Source organism: Talaromyces amestolkiae, assembly GCF_001896365.1.
Source record: "Talaromyces amestolkiae strain CIB chromosome Unknown scaffold3.1, whole genome shotgun sequence".
Taxonomy (NCBI): domain Eukaryota; kingdom Fungi; phylum Ascomycota; class Eurotiomycetes; order Eurotiales; family Trichocomaceae; genus Talaromyces; species Talaromyces amestolkiae.
The window spans coordinates 1,532,081-1,550,949 of record NW_024468039.1 but is presented as its reverse complement, the minus strand read 5'-3'; the positions used below and the strand labels follow the sequence as shown (position 1 = coordinate 1,550,949).

Sequence of the window (18,869 nt, the reverse complement as noted above, 5' to 3'; positions counted from 1 at the left end):
CAGTATTATGGAATCGATCCGGCAGCGTCTACATGCTCTTGGTTTTCATTACTTTACGATTCAGCCGGAAGTTGTAAGGACATCTTTTGTGCTTGCTGAAGGAGCCGAAGATGATGAAGATGCGGTAATCGAGGCATTAACCGTCGATGATCATATTAGCAGGTTATGGGACGACGTGAGAACCCAGGAAGGTGGCTAGATGATTCCAAGCTGGCGAGGCATTGCCATGTTATTAATCATATTAACGTTCCTCCTCTGTGAGCTTTGTTGCCAACTATTGGCACATGAGTGTTTGAGGAGTGCTCAAAAAGTATTCATCGGCGGTTGATAGTAAGGATGAAGTAGCCGTTGGCTGGTTTATTTATGAAATAGCTAAGTGAAAACTATCAATGCATAGATTTATCGATTTACAAGCATCTTATCCAACCGTCACCCGCGATGATTAAAGTACATTATGGAAAGGAACTCGCAATCTAAGCAAGTACTCACCTACGAACGTAGCCCTGATCAAGGTAGAATACTTTGCCAAGTCTGTTCTTCGTAGGGAAGCTGAAAATGTACAGTCTTCTCATAATCAACCTCCATACTTCTTCGAGGAGGAGATGGAAATGCGGGGGGAGGAGAAGTCATGGGTTCATCGGGAGACTCCACAGACTGAATCGGTGCAGTGCCTTGCAGTGCTTGTCCCGTGCCGTCACCCCCATTGATTGCTGACCGAAATGCCTCGTTGGACTTGCCATCACGTGTCGAAAAAGTAGTTTGCATGGAAGCCATTTCTGAGTAGATGGTCGACGTATCTGAATCATTGGAACCCTCCTCGGTGTGTTTTGCCCTCTCCTTTTGCAATTTGGCCTCTAGTCTTTTGCATCGTTTCTTTTGCGCTTTTGCCCGCTTCTTGTATCGCTCTAATTTGCGAAGTGTTCGCTGTAGCACCTCCTTGTTCTCATGGCGTTCGTCATTATGGATGTCATTGATGACTTGATCAAATCCGAGCGTGTGCGTGGAGTCTAAGACACCAAGCTTGCTATAATGACCGATGGCCCAGATGCAACCTTCTATGTCTTGGGCGATGGAGTTGATCAGTTCGGCTTTTGCTTTGGTGGAGAGGTTCGCGATGTTGTGTGGCTTTTGGCTGCTGTGGATGCGGAGCAAAGAGAAGCCCGGTTTGGGGTTGGCAGGACGAGGCATTTTGATATTGACTTGTTCTGCCTCGATGATGAATTTGTTCATGGACGGTTGTTGTTTTTCGGAAATTGAGAAATGGTCGCGATGGCTGAATGATACTGTCAGAGTTCTCATGGAAGATTCTGAAGATGAGAACGATGGTATGATTTAGACTTTCGATGAGAGTCATACCTGACTTATATGTGTCTCTTCTGGCAAGATCCACAATTCTCTCTTTCACATTGTACTTATTGTTTTCAATTGATATAGAAGAAGGTCTATTCACACCAGACAAACACATAAAGGTTTGCTTTTTCTTCCTCCGCCATGGAAGTTCATTTTGGTAACAATGGAAACTCAAAACCCATTTTGAATATATAAGAAATATTCTTCAAAAGATATCCAAATGGGTTCTCTAAGACAATTTCTGATGGTACTTTGCGTGTAGGAATATTTCAAGAATCCAACCTTCAAATTTTCGCTCATACAACTGTCAGCTGAAAGCAGTGTTTGGATAGGCATGGTTCCTCTACCTTTGAGTGTACAATAATACACATCACAATGCATGCTCAATAAAGGAACGTTTTTATCTTAGATCCTATGGAACGTCTTATCGACTTGAAATATTTAACGTTAACTGTACACAGATAAAAGCTCTCGAACTAATACACGCTATCGGTTCTGGCTCCTGAGCAGTAGCATTGTATCTGTCTACATAGTATCGAATTAGGGCTTATCTCATGACGAGCCTGTGGCTACTAATTTTGGAAACTAGGAAGTGTATGAAAATTAAAAACCTTCAAGATTGTTTTTCCCATTGATGCTTAATGAAACAATCTATAGTATTTGAATATCTGAACAACCTTGATACCATCGATACCTGGGTGTACTTGTTATGAATCGAAAAATGCGTAACCGATTGCGCATCTCTCTGAAATATATACAAATCTCTTGTGGGCCATGTAATTATATGTGTATCGCTGGATCAACATACGAAACATCCCTGGATGTAAATGAGACCTCAGAAGCACCACTATTCAGCAAGACATACCACGGAAATGACTCATTTCTTGTATTCCGAAGCAAACACGTAGAAGTCGCAAGTGCACGTTAGTACAAAATTCGGAGTTCAAATGTTGGTTTCGGAGTTGGAGATAAGGGAATGTGGCTAGACTGATTAATTTTAAGCGATACCACCTTCCGAGTTCCGATTAGAGAGAGCATATGCTAGCTTTAATATAAATGCGGGGACTTCAGCCTTCTTCAACAACTTCATTCTTGATTGCTTACCTACTAGACAGAGAAATACAAACGTACACGTGAACGAGAATTTTGAGATTATTGGCAAAAGAAGTTCTTGCGACATCAATCCTCCAAAGTTACGGCGGAAATCATTCTTTAAAGGAAAACTTGAACATCGACATGCGTGTACGTCTGGATCAAGAGGCCAGCTCTAGGCTACCACTGCGCCCAGCATCAATGACACAGCGCTCAAGTACCTCAGACAAGAAGCTAAAAGGACTGAAGGCTTCGCTTCTGATACCTGGCCGTGGAGAACCCATCAGAAATGGCGCACTTGTGATTGACGGCCCGAAAATCGCTTGGGTCGGTGAACAGTCCGCCATTCCGAACAAGTATCAAGATGTTGAATTCAATGAGGTCCCGGTGCTGATGCCAGGTCTTTGGGATTGCCATACGCATTACTCCGGAATGGAAGACGATAGCGATAATATACAGAATTTCTTCGGCTCTCCTGCATTGCAAGGCGCACGAGCTGCTAAGGAGCTCGAAACAACGTTACTGGCTGGATTTACCACGATACGCGAAGTAGGGGGAATCGCAGGAGAGATTTGGCCTGCTATAAAAAAGGGTACCCTCGTTGGCCCAAATGTCTACTCCAGCATTGGTGTTTTGGGTATAACCGGTGGTCATTCGGATATCCACGATGTACCACTCGATGTGGTTACTGCCAGGCGAAGCACCGGAACTTACGTGGTATGTGATGGTGTTTCAGACTGCGTCAAGACTGTCCGTTTGATGGTACGCAGAGGAGCGACACTAATCAAGATCTGCGCAACTGGCGGTGTGGGCTCTTTGCTAGACGATCCAGAGGATGCCCAATTCTCGCCGGAAGAAATAAAAGCGATGGTTGATGAGGCAGCACGTACGAAGAGGATAGTTGCGGCACACTGCCATGGGAAAGAAGGTATCCTGAATGCTTTGAATAATGGTGTACACACAATTGAACATGGCAGTTACCTAGATGAGGAAGTTGCTGCATTGATGAAGGAAAAGAACGCTATTCTCGTTTCGACTAGATTGATTGTTGAAGAGGGCCTCAAAAACCCCAGTATTTTCCCACCAACGAGCTACCAAAAGCTACTCAAGGTTAGCGAGGCACATAGGAAAGCCTATGCATTGGCCATCAAGTCTGGGGTCAAGGTCGTACTCGGTACAGACTGGACAGCTGGCGAAAATGGAAAGGAACTTGCTTATGCAGTGGAAGCTGGTATGTCTCCACTGGAGGCTATTGAAGCTTCCACAGCACGGTGTCCGGAGACACTAGGCTCCCATTTTGCGCCTTTGTCGGGGCAATTGAAGGAAGGATATGACGCAGATGTGATAGCTGTGGCGAGCAATCCATTGGATGATATCAATATTTTGGGAGAGCCAGAAAGAATCACTCATGTGTGGAAGGGAGGAAAACTATATAAAGGGTCACTTTAAGTTCTTTCCGTGTAACTTACGTCTTTCACAGAGGCTTTGTTTTCTGGTTCTCAAAAAGGGACAATCTATGCTCAATTGAGCCACCAGCCACGGCAGCAGGAATTCATCTGCACAGATAACATTTCCACATTCAATTCTAAAAAAAAAAATGTACAGACTATTGTCCATGAAAAGTCAAGGCCATGTCAATTTCCAAAATAATGAGTCACAAATGGATCATGCGTGGCATTCCCATATGCTTCTCCACCATAAGTGAGATAACCAGCCGCCAGATCAGGCGATGTTCCACGTATTATGTCTGACGCATTACCCATTATCCAAACGGCTTGCATCCCCATGACCATGTGTTGCAAAATGTGGCAGTGTACCATCCAGACACTGCGAACATAAGCAATATTCTAGGAAAAGAACAAGAGAACTAGACTTACCCAGGGTCAGTCACTTTTAACCTCCAAGCTCTCCATCCTTGACTAGTATAATTACGGCCGTCTCCGTAATGCGGGTCACCATACTTGAATAATAGGCTCGTGTCTCGAACGATGGGATTATAGTCCTTCAATCTCTCCTCATTAGCTGTAGCGTTGTATATGCCCGATCCACTTCCCATGTCCCATACGTGAGCTCCATGAAAATGGAATGGATGCGCGTCGTATCCACCAACAACACCAGCGGGCTCATTCACAAGAATTATATCAACTATCTCGCCAATTTCAGCTGCAAATACGTTGAGTTCAGGATCCCATCCGTTATTCTGGATAGCCTTTTGGTAGTCTGGAATGGCTCGCTCGCCCTCCTTATACACATTCACTAGGTATGGAGTATCAGCAGTTGGGGTGGTGTCATTGAATGGAGTGTCCCCTTCGTGCTGATTAGTTTCGGTCCACGTGTGGTTATTGATAGTCCAGTATTGTCCAGAATCAACGTTCAATTGGGCGGCATTCATAATCACTTGGCGACTTACTTGATCAGAGCCTGGAAAGTTGTTTGGCATCAACGGTTCCAGTGTATACTCCAACCAATCTTGCAAGAAATAAGGTATTGATACCGGAGGTTGAGTAGGGGGTGATGATGATATAGTGCTGGCGTTGTTTTGGGCATATGATAGAACTGCGTAAAAAGTATCGTTTAATTCACGATACCTCGTTTCAATCTGGAGCCAGAACTCGGTTTTTCCAATAGCTTGTAGTTCTTCCTCTGTCTTGGTATGAAGTAAAAAGTCATACCGTTGTCCTGCGGCCATTTGTATGACATCTGTTTCGGTCCGTTGCGTATACGAGGAATCGGCGGCGATAATGGTTAAATTGTCATGATCTTCAAAAGCAAAGGCTAATGGGCTCAATGCCACTCCTCCGATGGCTCGGAAACGGTATGTCTTGTTTGCCTCGACTTGGATAATTTCAGGATGACATTTTTCGTCGCTGCTGTTCGACGGTGCATCCTCAGGAGGCATGCTTGCACTCGTTCCGTTTCCGAGGAGTGCTGAAAACCCATTTCCATTGACAAGGATTGATTCGGATTCACCCGGCCTGAATGATAAGACGTAGTCAGTCAAAGAACGAGGACGATTCCAGCAAACGCAAAGCTTGTACTAACCATAAGAAATGTGCCAATGAAGCAGTAAGTCCTTGTTCAATCGTTTTATCGGTATTATTGAACAGTTCCGACAAAAACAACGTCCGCTCCTCGTCATATTTGTAGGGAATGTTTCCATCCGCTTCGTCCACAATCAGTGGCCCGGAGGCAGAAACTGCTTGAAACCCGACATGAGAGTGATAAAAATAAGTGCCGGCTTCACCAATTCGAGGTCGAAGTTCGTAGTCGAAGAAATGTTGTGCCTGGTCAAGGTTGGTGTCATTGTCTTCCCAAGGATGTAAGGATTGGTGTCAACGCACTTTGATGGGCCACTGACTTGCTTGGGGTGTTCCGTCTGCCCACGGTGCGACGGACTGGCTCAAACCATGCCAGTGCTATAGTAGTCAGTAAGGAACAAGGCAAATAGCAAAATCTTGATATCTTCCTGCACGAACTATTGTTGCATTGTCGGAGTGTAAATCGTTATATACCCTAATCCAAGTGGTCTGATTCTCCCTCAAATAAAGAGCAGGTCCAGGGATCGTTCCTTGACTAGATTAGCATTAGAAATATGCTATTAGATTGAAAGTTATACCATTGACGACAGCAGAAAGCCTCGTTCTACACGCGACCGTGATGTTCTCTGCGGTGATTCTCAAGATGTGGTCTGGCTTGAAGTCGCTGTCGTGCCTGATTTGTTTCAAAGCTATGCTCAAAGGCAATATGGCCATGAGACTTTGGAAGAATAAGAACAAAGAAATTGCCATGATTACAGACCTAGCTGTCGCCTGATAGGTGTTATGTGGTAGTTTAATATCGGATGTTGATCAGAATGGGCAACGAAATCGTGTTTTTTTTGGGTGCTTGAAGTGTCTTTATACATGAAATCCATATAAGGAACTTGTTGATGATATAGTGTTGCCTTACACGACCTGAACTTGATTCTAGGAATAGAACTGGGTGGTGGATAAATGATTACAACCACTACGGGATAGAAAGCGATCAGCAGTTCGGAAATCGTGCTCGATTTGGGACGTGTAGATCCCGACCCTCCCTAGCTGCGATTCTGAACTCCTTGGAGAGATTCTTGCTACGTTTTCGTTCCAGTTGAGGCGTTCGGTTCCATTTTTGATGTTGGGTGGGACAACGAGGGCGGTTGTTGGCAATACCATCGACGTAACCAACGCACCTCAACAGCCATCCTATATCGGAGAATACGATTTGCATCTCAGCTGAGGGTTGAAATCGTTCAAAGAGGAAAAAGTCTGTATTCCACATATTCCATACAGGTGTGAGATACTGCGCAAGACTAGCTCTCTTGGGTAAACCAGCCGTTTTCCATTTCGGGTGCTCGGCTGACTGCCCGGCTTGATCGCAGATTAGCGGAGTTTGTAGCCATTCTAGGGCTTTATCGCCGACTTAGGGCTAAATTACCGAAATTCAAGGAACTGACTCGGAGTTGCACGAGCAACTCTTTCAAAGCAGCGTCGTATTTCGCATGACTCACGACATCATCTTAGTCATTATAGGCACTCGAGTTTTTTCTGCATGTTGTCCACAGGCTCCACGCCTTCCTCCCATTTATCCGGAACAATCCTCAGCTTGGCTCGTTCGTCGCCTGAAAAGGCAGTTGGGAGGTCCACACGCATGTTTTCTTCAGTGTCTGCAACTATTTCCGACCCTCCACAATTTCCATCGTGTAACCCGGCACAAGCAGTACGCCTTCGCGAAAAAGTGATCGAACTAGCCCATGGACGCGATTCAAAAGGTGTCTCGACCGCATAACGCATCACTAGTCTTGTGATTCGGCATTGACAATTCACAGAAGTCATACCACTTCTGCGCTAAGTGTAGCTTATGAAAAGTTTCCTGCCTGTAGAGATTCAGCTGGTCAAAGTTCTCTGCAAGCCCGAGCTATACGACTTACTGGAGTAGATTTATCAAAGTCCAGAAGGAAAGGGACGACGCATTTGGAGTACATAGGACCAATATGTACACGTTGCCAACCAATGAGATGCTATGCTTCGCATCACCAAAATGTTTTGTCTTTATAGACGGCCGAGTATCACAATTTCGGACGATGCGTTGGTTTTCGGAAACATGTGTTGGTCTACGTTCATATACGAGTTCAGGTAAAGCTGCTTGTCAAACTTCGCCAGCTGTTCCACAACCTTTGCCATTTTATATCATCTGTTTGACCCCAGACCATAGAAATCTGCACGCCTGGAAACTTCTTCAATAGAGTGTACTTAGCATGCACGGGGTACTTGCTGGTCGGAAACACCCACAACACACGGTGCAGAATTGGAAAATTGTTGAAGGCCGAATTAATCTCATCAAAACATTTGAAGACATAGTATTACATTCATTCCTAATTTTTAATTCAGCGCTCCCTTAGATCTTTCACTTAGACAATTTGGTGCCATGAAAAATTTCGTCCCAAACTAGCAGCTCTCCTTGAGCACCACCTGAGCTTTCTCATCCTCGTGCTCAACAATAGCCGGACCAACACGATGAAAAAGGTCAACCTTAGTTGACTTGAATTTGCGAGCAGAGACCCCCTGCGCAAACAGAATATCTAACTCAGCATATGTCCTTCCTTTCGGTTCTGGAAGACGGAAAAATATCCAAATCAAGCAAAGGAAACAGCAGCCGGCCCAGAAGAAGGCAGCTTTGGCACCCCAGTTCCAGGCTGTGCTGGTCAGTTGGTAGTTTGTCAGGATATTTGCGACGATTCCTGCAATATTGTACAGGTTGCGAGCGAGAACGATGGATTTGGCGCGCAGGCGGGTGGAAGAGATTTCGGAGACAAGTGAATAACACACTGGGCCGACGGTACTGTCGTAAACAGCGGCAAAGACGAGGAGCATCGATCCAATAGCCCAATTCGCTGCTGAATTGGTCTGTGAAGCGAAAGATATAAATCCGATAATCATAAGAAGAGAGAAGAGAGCAAACGTCCCATAAAGGTACAAAGTGCGACGCCCGAAACGGGTCATGAGAAACCAAGATCCAATAGTTCCGAGGGCACCAACAGCATATTGTACTAAGGTCATATCAAACGAACTACTTTCAGAAAGTCCGGCAGCAATGTAAAAAACAGTTGAATAACCCATAAATGTCGATCCACACAGATTCTGGACGAGCCATGCGACGCACACAATTTCAGTTCGACGAAGGTTGGCGCCTTTGAAACAGTCCCAGTAGGTTGTGCCACTTGTGATCTCTTTCTCTAATTCATTGGTGTGCTGCATCATAGAAATGGCCTTGTCAACATCGAATGTTGTATCGGATCGGCTTKTAAGCCGGCGTAGACTGTGTTTTGCGTTTTCGATCTGCCCATGTCGGACGTACCACCAAGGAGACTCCGGAGCAAAAAGACATCCAATGATCAGGGGAGTGGGCCAGAACCATTGAATAGCAAACGGGATACGATACGCCCAGGAGCTAGGTAGCTCTAATAGCCCACGAAGGACCCCTGAAGCAATGAAACCTCCAATGACCCAGCACAGATTGACGTAAGTTGTAAGATATGCTCGAAGCGCGACAGGGCAGACCTCTGAGGCATAAGCAGTTGTAAGAGTCTGAAACACACCCCAGGGAATACCACAGAGAATTTCGCCAGCAAGCAGCATTTGCACATTTTGCGCAAAGAACACAACAAAGATGAAGCAGATAACAAGCACCAAGGCGCCGAGAATAGTCTTACGATAACCAAACCTATCCTGTATGATACCCGTCATGTAAAGACCAAGGATCTCGCCGACAATAACACCATTGGAGAGTGCCGATTTCCATGGAGCAGGAATGACATAGCTGCCGTCCGGTTGCAATTCGCCGTACTTTTGGTTGAATTGAGGCAAGGCATAGAAGTTCGAGAGAAGGGAGACGTCATATCCTTCCATGACAATCGCAGTGGACAGAAGGATCGACCAGCCTACAGCCTTGGGGTACAGCTTGAAAGCCTGCATGATGCTCATATGGCGTTCGGTCTCAGTTGCATCGCGGGCATCTGACTGGCGATATGCGGCATCTTCAGGGCCTACATCGCTGCAGTTGGTCATGGTTTGCTCCATGATAGCCGAATTTATTCTCCTTGATAGAGAATGCCAATAAAATATTAGTGCTAGACTGATGTTAGTCGGCCTAGACCTGGCTAATTCCTTCCACTTTATACCCCATCGGCACTTGAAGTGCTATCCGGGAAACGTGGGGAGGCCGAGTTCGTACTCGCAAGTAAACATCATTCTCGGAATATTCTCAGGCAAAAGCTGTAGCTATTGCAGTGCTTCTCGCCAGCGGGCCCGTGTTTGCTATGCGGAGAAATCTCCTTGCCCCACAGAATGTCGATTTTGCCTCAACGGCGGATTGTCGGGGAAACTCTCAACATATGCATTTGGACTGTATTTGATAGAGCAACTGACTGAGAGATCGTTGATCACACTGGTGAATGTTAATACCGTTAATGGCAACATAACGTAGTTATCAAATTTTGGCGTTTCTGGACTGGCAAAATTCAGAAAATGAATTCGTCTATACTGGCATCGCATTCTACCATCTCACAAGCTAAACTTGTGGGAAATTTGCTGGCTGCGCTTTTCATTCATACATATGGTGCAGATAAGTAAAATGAAGAAGTTGCTACATACGTAGGTACATCAGACAGGGAATCCCAAACAGGAAACAATAGCTTCATAAGGCCGCAGTACAATCATCTCACTAAAACTTGGAGGAGTCGAGTAGTTACCTCGCAAAACCGTCCACCCTGAAAGCCAAGGAATCGTGATTGTACTATTTTCATCTGAAAAATTCAGCAACACCAAGGCTTCTTTATCAGAGCCATAATCCTTTCTCTTGTACGCGACCACTTTCTCGTGGGTAGCAGATTCGAGCAACATCTCAAAAGAGCCATAAATGAAGACGTCGGCGAATTTTTTTCGAAAATCTAAGGACTCTCTCCAGAACGAAAGAACACTATTTGAATCATCTTGTTGTGCCTCAACGTTCCATCCCAACGTGTAATCCGGATTGACAGTCATCCRGGGACGAGCCTCTGGAACTGTGAATCCGGCATTTGGCCCAGCATTCCATTGCATCGGCAATCGTCCATGGTCTCTTGCCTTAAGCTGGAGTTCATACATAACATCTGCCATTTTGCTGTGGTCACCACCTCGAGATTGAAGTATTTGGTTGTAAAAGTTCCGACCTTCGACGTCAATGTACTGTTCGATACCCATGTCCTTGGGCAAATTCGCCATACCGATCTCCTGTCCTGCAAGGAGAAAGAGCGTTCCACTGAGTGTAGTAAGATACGTGGCAAGCATTTTTGCCGCATAGATACGATAACGAGGGTCATCAGAGCCATAACGGCTAACTGACCGACCGCTGTCGTGGTTGTCAAGGTAGAGCGTATTCCATCCATCGAACCGAGGCATGGCAGTTTGCCATTTCTCAGTGAGCATACGAAGCTGTCGTGGATGGAATCCACCACCGGGCGTGTACTTTCCATTCGGCCCAAAGTCCATGTCAATGATATCTCCAGTAAAGAGCATATTTATTTCGTGTCGAGATTTGGCGACGTATTTAGAAACCGATTCTTCGTCCTTTGTAAAACCCAACTCTCCGACTGTGACTGCGTCGTATGCATCGAATACCTTTGTGCGAATTTCTTGTAGATACTCGTGCATTCGAGGTCCTGAGGCGAACCATTTGTCTCCGGATTGATATTCCTCGTCAGGGCAAGTGATTTCACCGTCTGGAAGATCTGGATGTTTGGACATCAGGTTCATTGAATCTATGCGAAATCCATCCACACCACGGTCAAGCCAAAAACGGATGTCATCGTGTACAGCTTGTCGTAGCTCACTGTTCGTCCAGTTCAGATCCGGCTGACTAGGTAGAAAAAGAGAAAGATAATATTGGCCCGTAGCCTCGTCGAAAGTCCACGCACTGCCACCGAACATCCCCTTCCAATTATTTGGGGGCTTCCTGACTCCTTTTTTATCGTACTTGGGGTCCCTCCAAAAATACCAATCTCTTTTCGGGCTGTCGTAAGATCGGCGCGACTCTTTAAACCATGCATGTTCGTCTGAGGTATGGTTGACGACTAGATCCATCCACAGCTTCATGTCACGATCACGTAGCTCAGCTATGAGGTGATCGACATCTTCTAGTGTACCATATGGCGCATGTATAGATCTATAATCGGATATATCATATCCCATGTCATCTTGAGGAGAGGCGTAGATTGGTGATAGCCAGATCGTGTCCGCCCCGACGGATTTGATATAGTCGAGTTTACTGATGATACCGGGTAGATCACCCCAGCCATCGCCGTTTGTATCTTTGAAGCTGGCTGGGTAGATTTGATAGACGACTGCTTCTTTCCATGGTTGTCTCTCTGAATTTTGTGCTGCCATGTTGCATCGAGTTCAAATGCTAAATCTGATTTTTATGATGATAGTACGTACAGATAGTTTTTTGAAAAGTGTTGGCAAGTACACATCCTCCTAATATCACCTTATCAATTGACAGTCAAGGCATGTTGATATGTAAATTGCTTGCATGTTTCATTTTCTAGATCTGCTTTGACCCATAATGCTGCGGAGATGCCCGTGGAGAATTGTCGGAGAAATMCCCCATCTTTCCCCAGCCACTACACTGTGCTCTGGTACAACGAATCATATATTTATTTTAATATTGCCTAGATAATGACTATGATTTTTAGGATCCGCCGGTACTGCTGTAAGAGGGTCAAAGTTACATTGATCAATACTCTGCGAAGATCTTCCCTTGTCGATATATCATAGCTCCGACAATGCTGCGTACCGAATTCATGACCTTGTAGAAGAGCAAATGTAAAAGCACGAGCACCTCTTCTTAGTTGTTCAATACAGGTGTAGACTTTATGATTGACTCCTACACCGACTCATCAACTATTTTTTCAAGGTTTACAGTCATGTCTTTCACCTCCCTCACATCTACACAGCAGGAGCTGGAAGTTCTACATCTGCGAAACAGACTATTCATACATAAAGATCGCAACAACGAATACAGAACACCCATTTCGTCAAATTGGCGACCGACATTTCACGTCACCGCGCCCAACGGATGGCTGAACGACCCATGCGGACCAGGCTACGACCCTTCGACCAAGAAATACCACCTCGGCTTCCAATGGAATCCGAAAGGAAATGACTGGGGAAATGTATCATGGGGAAACGCGACTTCTTATGATTTGGTATCTTGGAACCGATCGGCCGAACCAATGCTCTCCCCGACAACAGAGTATGACCACTCCGGCGTGTTTACGGGCTGTCTCCGGGCAACTGATATCGATGGAAGAAGTTCTGGAGCATTAACGTGCATATATACCTCGGTCAGCCATCTGCCGATTCATTATACGCTTCCATATGTTCGTGGATGCGAGACCCTTAGTTTGGCTGTCTCGCATGACAGCGGAAAGACATGGCAGCGATTGGAGTGTAATCCGATTCTTCCTAGTCCTCCGCAGAACCTTGAAGTCACCGGTTGGAGAGATCCCTTTGTCGGCCCTTGGCGGAGAACAGAGCCGGACCAGCAGTTATATGGTTTCATATCGGGTGGTATTGTTGGACAGACCCCCACTATATTTGCCTACACTGTCAACCCAAAGGATCTGCGGGAATGGATGTTTATTGGTTGTCTGGTTGATGTCGGACTGAATTTTCGACCTTCTCGGTGGTCAGGAGATTTTGGTGTGAACTGGGAGGTAGCCAATGTCTTTGACCTCGTCAGTCAGGAGGAAGAAGTTGTATCTAGGACGTTCATGGTAGTCGGCACAGAAGGATGTCTCCTGGTTAAAGATGATGACAGAGTCATGGCGCGCACGGCTAGAACGCAGCGACAACAATTGTGGATGGCATTGAAGGCTAAACCTACAATCATCTGTGACGAGGAAAACAATGATCCCTCGACCAATACTCAAGCACTAGCCACGTACTCATTTGCCGGCATCTTCGACCATGGCTGCTACTACGCCGCAAACTCGTTCTATGACCCAGTCACTGCTCAGCATGTAGTCTATGGTTGGATCACCGAAGAAGATCTACCAGATGACCTCCGTCATGGGCAAGGATGGAGTGGATTGATCTCTCTTCCGCGAACGGTGCATTTACAAGTCCTACAAAATGTTGTCAGAGCTCGTAACTCAGAGCTCCAAAGTATCACATCCATGGAAACAGAAGTTGACTCCCGAGGAACCCACACAGTCCGAACTTTGGGAATACGGCCGGATGATAGACTCCGAAAGCTTCGAGACAAGGCTCGATGGGTACACACTATGCAGAGTCCGAGTCTTCTTTCTTCTCAATCTTCACAATCTGTTATACCATTACGGACATCAAAATGGGAAGTCGAGGCGGAATTTGCTGTTCAAAAGCAATGTACTCGCGTCGGTATTCAGATTTCGCATAGCGCTGGTATGTCTTTGTTCATCACTTGCAGTCCTATCATTCAAGGATTACGATTATGCTAACATCTTACTTCCGTCAATACACAGACCTGAAATCACAAACCGTCATTTCATGGGACTCGTGCACTGAGACCTTCACCATCGACCGACCGTATCCCACATATCCAGGAATTAATCATGGCGTCGAGAGCGCACCGCATACATTGTTGACGTTTCGCAACGATCAGGGTGACGAGGTCGAAGAGCCACTTCGAATCCACGCAATATTCGACACAAGTGTATTAGAAGTCTTTGTGAACGAGCGTACGGCGATCTCCACACGTATATATCTAGATGAGGATCGTTGTTTCCAGCTCGCTTTCTTCGCTGGAAGGGAATCAAATGATGAGAAATGTGACTCTGGAGCCCATGCCGTGCTATTAAGAGCTCAGGCGTGGGATGGTCTGGAAACATGAATGATTATATATAGATTATAGACACATACAGACGGCGTCCCGGTCGGCGTTCAACTAAAGAATCTATCCATTCCATTCCCCATTAGCCCCTATGTATCCCAGAGACCTCAGATAGGCATTATACTGCTCCATGTATGGGTGATGGCCACCACGGAGAGTCTGCATAAGTTTCAAGTAATTTCTCGCGAGCTTGTATGTCCCTGAGTCTGGTATCATACCACTATCCACGTTGCTCATATTCATGATAGCACTCGTCGCAATGTTGTATAATTTTTCAATCTGCTGTTGTTAATACAACAAGGCCAATGAGAGAATACATCGATTTTAAATACTCACAATACCAACTCCGTGCGCTTCCATCGCACTAATCCTCAAGGACCGACACAACTCTAGTGTCTTCACTCCATTATCGAAGGCAAAGCGGAAGCATAGCTCTGGTTGCTCGGAGTGCTGCCTTAGAAGTCCATGACTAAAGCATAAATTCCACAGTCGATCCAGCACCCATTTCTGTGTGACCAGCACATCTGCGCATTGTGTTTCTGAAAGAAAGTCTCGCATGACTCTGACAACGTTAAGCTCCTCCGAAACAGACTGGGAAGTATTATCGCCACCATTCTGTTTTGGCAGATCGGGGTCGCTATCAACAATGAAATGGTCTTTGTTCTTGCGTTGCATGTATCGATTGACATTGCTGACTTGCGCAAGAATGCGATACATATTAATAGCTTTAGATTCGATAAGTGTTTGGCACTTTCCCGTGGTGATTATGCTGCAACGCGAGTTCCAGCATACAATGATTGCCTCATCAATGGAATCAAATACCTCCATCAGCAAGGTAAGTCCCATCATGGCGGCGGCATCTTTTTCGTTGTGGACGATGATTCCGGATACCAGGCGCCGGGTAGTGTTGTCCATTTCGTCCACGGACCCTATCGGGTTTGACGGAGGGTTGACAAAATTGACTGGGAGTCGACGCTGTAGGGCATAAGCCCTGTTATCATCAGCAGTGATCTTGAGACTGTAGACAGAGAAAAAGCTACCTTTCGGTCACCGATAACACCAAATATATTCTCAACAACTGCCCCTTATACTCAGAAGAGTGATTCGTATAGGTGCTTGGATCATTCAGCCCCAATATCGATGCCAAATCAACGGCCTCGCGAAGTCGGAGCCTTGCAGCATTGTGTTGATTACTACCAAACAAGAAGCCAAATAAGAAGAAACTGGTGAGCACAGATTCGACAGTCGGGTGCTCTCCAAAGTCAGATGAGCTATGCATCTTTGTTGCTTCTGTCATCATCATTCTCGCATGGTCTGCACGGGAGGAAGAAGAGGGCCGTTCGATGATATCGATTGGTTGTGTAAGTGCAAAGGCGCAGAGCGACAGAATCATGGCACCAAATTGAGGATTTTGGCGATGCTCCCGTTGAAATAGCCTAGTGAATAAAGATGATCTATCCAAAACTGGTAACGTTGGATGAAGACGGTCGAAAAACACATCGATCCAGGGAATGAGATTAGTTTCTTGAATATATGGTGGCCAGAATTCTGTTTTTGATGTGCTAGCGTTAGGTGCTCCCATCGAATTTACACTCTGCGTGTCATGCGCATTGATATCTCCACCCATGAATGGCATCGATTCGTCGAAATTGAGATTCACATCATCAATTATCGGAGGGAGTGCCTGCTTTACAAATATATTTGCTCCTGGAAAATCAAAGAGTGAGCCTGTTTGCGAGTTGAAATTGTCTGGAAGCCAAGAGTCGGGGTGAGAAGGACTATTCCAAGTGGCCTCGGTAGCATTCTTGTCGAGAAGCAGGCCAAACCCAAAATCCTGTTCACCTGGAGTCTGTGAATCATCAAAAGTAGGCAAATCAACAGTCGCCGAGACACTCGTGCCATGAAGACTGGCGAGGCTAGCACTATCCGCACTGCCAGATGACCGCCTGGCTTGACCTTGTCGCTCTTTTATCTGTGTTACCCGGCTATGAGGAGTTAGATTACGTGGTATGAAGGTAGTTAATAGATAAGCAAACGTACTGTGCAGGAGGCCCTCGCTTTTTCTGAGGATTGAGGAACGTACATTCGAATCCATTCAAAATGCACGTCTCACATGGTCGAGATAGACTACACTATCAGTCTCGTTATCAGCAATGACCAGTGTATTGGATGTATATTTGGGGCCTTCCAACCCTTGTCTTGCGCAACCTGCATTGATCGCAGGCGCGGGTGGCACATTTTGTCGGTGTCTGGGCCTGACTGTGACCCTTGCGGCTTGAGGATCCTTTTGTGTTCATTATGCATCTAAAATCTTGATCAGTCAATGTATTCGAATGTTGTTGATGCTTAGTTTATGGAACTATACCAGCTTAGCTGCTTGGAGGATGAAAGAAAGAAGTGGAGAGGAGAGGTGAAGCCGGCGCCCCAGCCATTCAGAGGAAAGAACAATCCTGCGCACGGGCCATCTTTAAATAGGGTTAGGGTTAAACTCAGGTCGCGTGGTATCAAATTCCTTTTAATCCTTAGAATAATCAATCTATCGTGAGACAAAGGGTATAGTTAAGTAGAGATGTAAATCTGATTTTTTATAATTTCATAATAGGATATACACTAACAGATGAGAGATATGTGACGATGCTTCTTTTTTGTTGATCGGTGAACAAACCCTGTAGAAATGGCTATCGCTAGTTTATATAGACGTTGAATGGTGACGGTAGTACGAATAAGAGCTATTGCTAGGTCGATCGGCTATTGGCCTGAAAGACAACTCAGCCAATCAAAAGATTCTAGTTCTAAATCTTGTTCATTGGCAAGTGCGAAATCTCCAACCTCAAAAGGCCGCAGGACTTCATTTATGGCAATGGGTTTGGCGGTCGGTGACAAGTGCGCATCTATATCCATAGCAAGCGCATGCTCTAGGCCGCGCAAAACCCCTCCTTCAAGTCGATTGACCGCATATCGTATCGGCTCSCTGGCTTTGCTCTTCATACGCAGATCCCAGAGAAATGAGACTAGAGTCTGTCGCCAATAGTCCCTTTCTGTCGGCGACAAAGAAGTGACAAGTAGAAGTGTATGGTAGGAGCCAACCAGAGAAAACAAATACGGGGATGCTGTAGATAAAGAGGTGATTAGTCAAAGGATAGTTATGGGATGAGTAGTTGTCATTGTGAGTTATTTACAGGCCGTGGATGGGGCGATTGTGAACTTACGGAAGTACCAGAAAGACTGAATCTGGTCGAGCTGAAGAGAGCCGACAAAATTGGTCGCGTCATGGGCAGCTCTATAAGCTAGTTGACGAATATTTGCTAGAACTGAGGTGTCTGAGCATAATGGTGCAAGAGCGGTTGAGCGGACAAGACGTCGCATAATGTTGATGAGAACTCCGAAATAGCATAGATGAACGTACCCTAATCCATTTTGTTAGGATCCCCATATCAGATTGATGTAATCATGTGCATAGTGACTTCAATAATGGTAAATATGAGGAAATTTGCGCACCTGAAGGGCAGAATTGTCCTGGACTTGAACGTGTCATTGGCAATTTCAGAATAGCTGTCTTCCTCCACTCTTCTAGTTCTTGGATAAAGGTCTGAGCCTTTCCTAGAATCAGAACGGTATCGTGGCTCCGGCTAGATTGTATAGAAAAGAAAGTAGATAACACGCGACTGAGAATTTTGGTAAGATTTACCATGAGTAAAAAGATCTGTCCGCTAATATGTTCATAGCTAGTACTCAGTTGCAAAGTGTTATTTGCTTGCTCACCACAAGGTTCGAAGTCAAGCAAGCACGGGTCTTTGACAGTCCAGTTAACTTCTAAGATATGAGATGGCCTTCCATAGGAAATTGCCGTCCACTTCTCTTGCATGTATAAAGCCCATGAGATACGGCGACGCTGTGCTCGTTCCCATTCTGGTATTGTCCATTCGGAAGCATCAACATGGAGTCCAATGGCCTCCGCAACGGCAAGCATCTGCGACGTTAAGCCTCTTGAGAATGTGTGATCCGAAGTAAGGGGCTCATAGTCTGTTCGCTGAAGGTAGAGAAGCATGGCCTCAATGGAGGACAAGTGAGGCCGATGGAATTCATTCATGATCGTATCTAGTGTCAACTTCCGCAACCGCGTAGAATTTGGGGGAGGCTGAAGGGACAATTCAGAATCATAGTTCCACCATTGAATAGCATTCAGGTAGACAGCACCCAATAGAGCGGCGCCAATTTTCCTATATGAAATGTTGTACAGCTCCATGAATCGTCTCTTGTCGAGCAAAGGATACGAAGGCTGCACTACAAGCCAGAACAGGCGGATCAATCGTGGGCCACAAGGTCGAATCATGGATTCAATCGCATCAGCCTCGGTATAATCACCCACGGAACTAACTGCTTTGCTATCAGAGACCATATGGAACACGACAGGGTACTCCATGCCGTGATCTGTTTTTTGCACTCGTCGAATGCTATGCGTATCCAGATGATACTCGTGATCTTGTGGATCATAGGGC

At 45.7% G+C, this 18,869-nt stretch overlaps 7 protein-coding genes across 7 annotated transcripts; 2 read left to right on the top strand and 5 right to left on the bottom strand.

The window, feature by feature from the left end:
* Positions 1 to 507: 507 nt before the first annotated feature.
* BHQ10_002553 (uncharacterized protein) lies at positions 508 to 1,230 on the bottom strand (the record flags this gene model as incomplete). The annotated part of the gene is made up of 1 exon (XM_040874712.1): positions 508 to 1,230. One exon carries the CDS (start codon positions 1,228 to 1,230, stop codon positions 508 to 510), a length of 723 nt encoding a protein of 240 aa, XP_040731058.1.
* Positions 1,231 to 2,586: 1,356 nt separating this feature from the next.
* Positions 2,587 to 3,891, top strand: BHQ10_002552 (uncharacterized protein; the record flags this gene model as incomplete). Its single annotated transcript, XM_040874711.1, has 1 exon — positions 2,587 to 3,891. One exon carries the CDS (start codon positions 2,587 to 2,589, stop codon positions 3,889 to 3,891), a length of 1,305 nt encoding a protein of 434 aa, XP_040731057.1.
* A 424-nt stretch (positions 3,892 to 4,315) lies between these two features.
* BHQ10_002551 (uncharacterized protein) lies at positions 4,316 to 6,194 on the bottom strand (the record flags this gene model as incomplete). The annotated part of the gene is made up of 5 exons (XM_040874710.1): positions 4,316 to 5,417; positions 5,485 to 5,726; positions 5,784 to 5,858; positions 5,919 to 6,010; positions 6,059 to 6,194. 5 exons carry the CDS (start codon positions 6,192 to 6,194, stop codon positions 4,316 to 4,318), a joined length of 1,647 nt encoding a protein of 548 aa, XP_040731056.1.
* A 1,713-nt stretch (positions 6,195 to 7,907) lies between these two features.
* Positions 7,908 to 9,539, bottom strand: BHQ10_002550 (uncharacterized protein; the record flags this gene model as incomplete). The annotated part of the gene is made up of 1 exon (XM_040874709.1): positions 7,908 to 9,539. One exon carries the CDS (start codon positions 9,537 to 9,539, stop codon positions 7,908 to 7,910), a length of 1,632 nt encoding a protein of 543 aa, XP_040731055.1.
* Positions 9,540 to 10,121: 582 nt separating this feature from the next.
* BHQ10_002549 (uncharacterized protein) lies at positions 10,122 to 11,882 on the bottom strand (the record flags this gene model as incomplete). Its single annotated transcript, XM_040874707.1, has 1 exon — positions 10,122 to 11,882. The coding sequence occupies one exon, from the start codon at positions 11,880 to 11,882 to the stop codon at positions 10,122 to 10,124; it is 1,761 nt and encodes a 586-aa protein (XP_040731054.1).
* A 539-nt stretch (positions 11,883 to 12,421) lies between these two features.
* On the top strand, positions 12,422 to 14,370 carry BHQ10_002548 (uncharacterized protein; the record flags this gene model as incomplete). The annotated part of the gene is made up of 2 exons (XM_040874706.1): positions 12,422 to 13,922; positions 14,003 to 14,370. The coding sequence occupies 2 exons, from the start codon at positions 12,422 to 12,424 to the stop codon at positions 14,368 to 14,370; spliced, it is 1,869 nt and encodes a 622-aa protein (XP_040731053.1).
* A 324-nt stretch (positions 14,371 to 14,694) lies between these two features.
* BHQ10_002547 (uncharacterized protein) lies at positions 14,695 to 18,793 on the bottom strand (the record flags this gene model as incomplete). The annotated part of the gene is made up of 4 exons (XM_040874705.1): positions 14,695 to 15,361; positions 15,411 to 16,355; positions 16,411 to 16,502; positions 18,059 to 18,793. The coding sequence occupies 4 exons, from the start codon at positions 18,791 to 18,793 to the stop codon at positions 14,695 to 14,697; spliced, it is 2,439 nt and encodes an 812-aa protein (XP_040731052.1).
* Positions 18,794 to 18,869: the final 76 nt, after the last annotated feature.